Here is a 1203-nt window from a genome sequence, read left to right as displayed (position 1 = left end):
CGGAGCGTGGCACTGCCCCCTCACGCTCTGCCCTCCTGGAGAGTGGCACTGCCCCCCCACGCTCTGCCCTCCCGGAGCGTGGCACTGGCCCCCACGCCCTGCTCTGACACAACACCCAGATCCTGAAAGGAAGCCCGTATTTTGCACCTCCTGCGAAGAATTCGTCGGCAAGACCTGCAGAAGGAGTTCCGGTTTCTGCCGGGCCAAGCACCCTGACTTCATGTGCCAGACCAGACGAGTGTACACGCAGCACTTCACTGGAGGTGAGGGCAGGGAGGGCGGGCGGCGGGTAGCAGGGTCTGTCTGGCTCCATGGCCCTCCTCACGCACCGGCTTGGGGCCGCTGACACTCGGGCGTGTCTACCCTTCTCCAGTTCTGGTTTCTCGTCTGGGTAATGACTGCTTTGTGACTGCAACCCCCACCCCACTAACCGTCAGGGACCCATCCCTAGCAGGGTGAGGGTGCGGCTCTGTGTGTCCGTGTGTCACACGCATGCTGCCGTCGGGAAACGCTGCTCCCTTCCTGGAAGGCCTCCCTGAGGGGTGCGGGGTGGGGAGAAACCGTGCCCTCAGGCAAGCCCTTCACCCCTCCCCGGGGCCTCCTCCCTGCAGAGTACCTGCACCAGTACTCGGCCCTGGGCTGTCCCCGGAGGTGCGCGGAGTACGTGCGTCTCAGCCCCGGGGAGAAGAGCACGATCTCCTGCTGCAACCAGAGCTACTGCAACAGCCCGACGGGGAGAGACGGCCCGCCCAGCACCACCCAGCTCAGGGGCCCGGTCCAGCCGCCCGCTGACCGCGTGGACCTCCGCCAGGGGCCCGGTCCAGCCGCCCACTGACTGCGTGGACCTCCACCAGGGGCCTGGTCCAGCCGCTCGCTGACCGTGCGGGCCTCTGCCAGGGACTGTCCTGCCACTGTCCGCCCTCACACATGGAGACCCAGAATGCCTTCAGTCCCACCCCACCCACTGTCTCTGAGAGCTACGGGTGAAGAGGAAGGAGGTGGAGCTTTGAAAGCGTCTGGCCCGAGTCAGGCCCACCAGGCCCGTGGCTGGCTCCGTTGTTCCCCAGGCCCCCGGGGTAGGAAGGGCCACACTGCTGGATGGCTGTCACAGCCCAGCCAGGTCACCGCGGTGGCTCTGTGAGGGACAGCCATGCACAGCTCCCAGTGTCTCCAGGGCTGACCACACAGGAAGGAAGGGACACC

At 66.5% G+C, this 1203-nt stretch overlaps 1 protein-coding gene across 1 annotated transcript in view; it reads left to right on the top strand.

Moving 5' to 3' along the window:
* LOC102501448 (prostate and testis expressed protein 2) overlaps positions 1–1192 on the top strand; it is a 2265-nt gene extending 1073 nt beyond the window's left edge. The window contains exons 2-3 of the mRNA XM_006140602.2: positions 120–263; positions 612–1192. Of these exons, the coding sequence (XP_006140664.1) occupies positions 120–263; positions 612–835 (368 nt within the window). The 3' untranslated portion in view covers positions 836–1192. The remainder of the gene's footprint in view (positions 1–119; positions 264–611) is intronic.
* Positions 1193–1203: the final 11 nt, after the last annotated feature.

This window comes from Tupaia chinensis, unplaced genomic scaffold (genome assembly GCF_000334495.1).
Source record: "Tupaia chinensis unplaced genomic scaffold, TupChi_1.0 Scaffold000037_4, whole genome shotgun sequence".
Lineage (NCBI taxonomy): Eukaryota > Metazoa > Chordata > Mammalia > Scandentia > Tupaiidae > Tupaia > Tupaia belangeri.
Note: the sequence above shows the minus strand (reverse complement) of the source record. Positions and strands in the feature narration are given on the sequence as shown.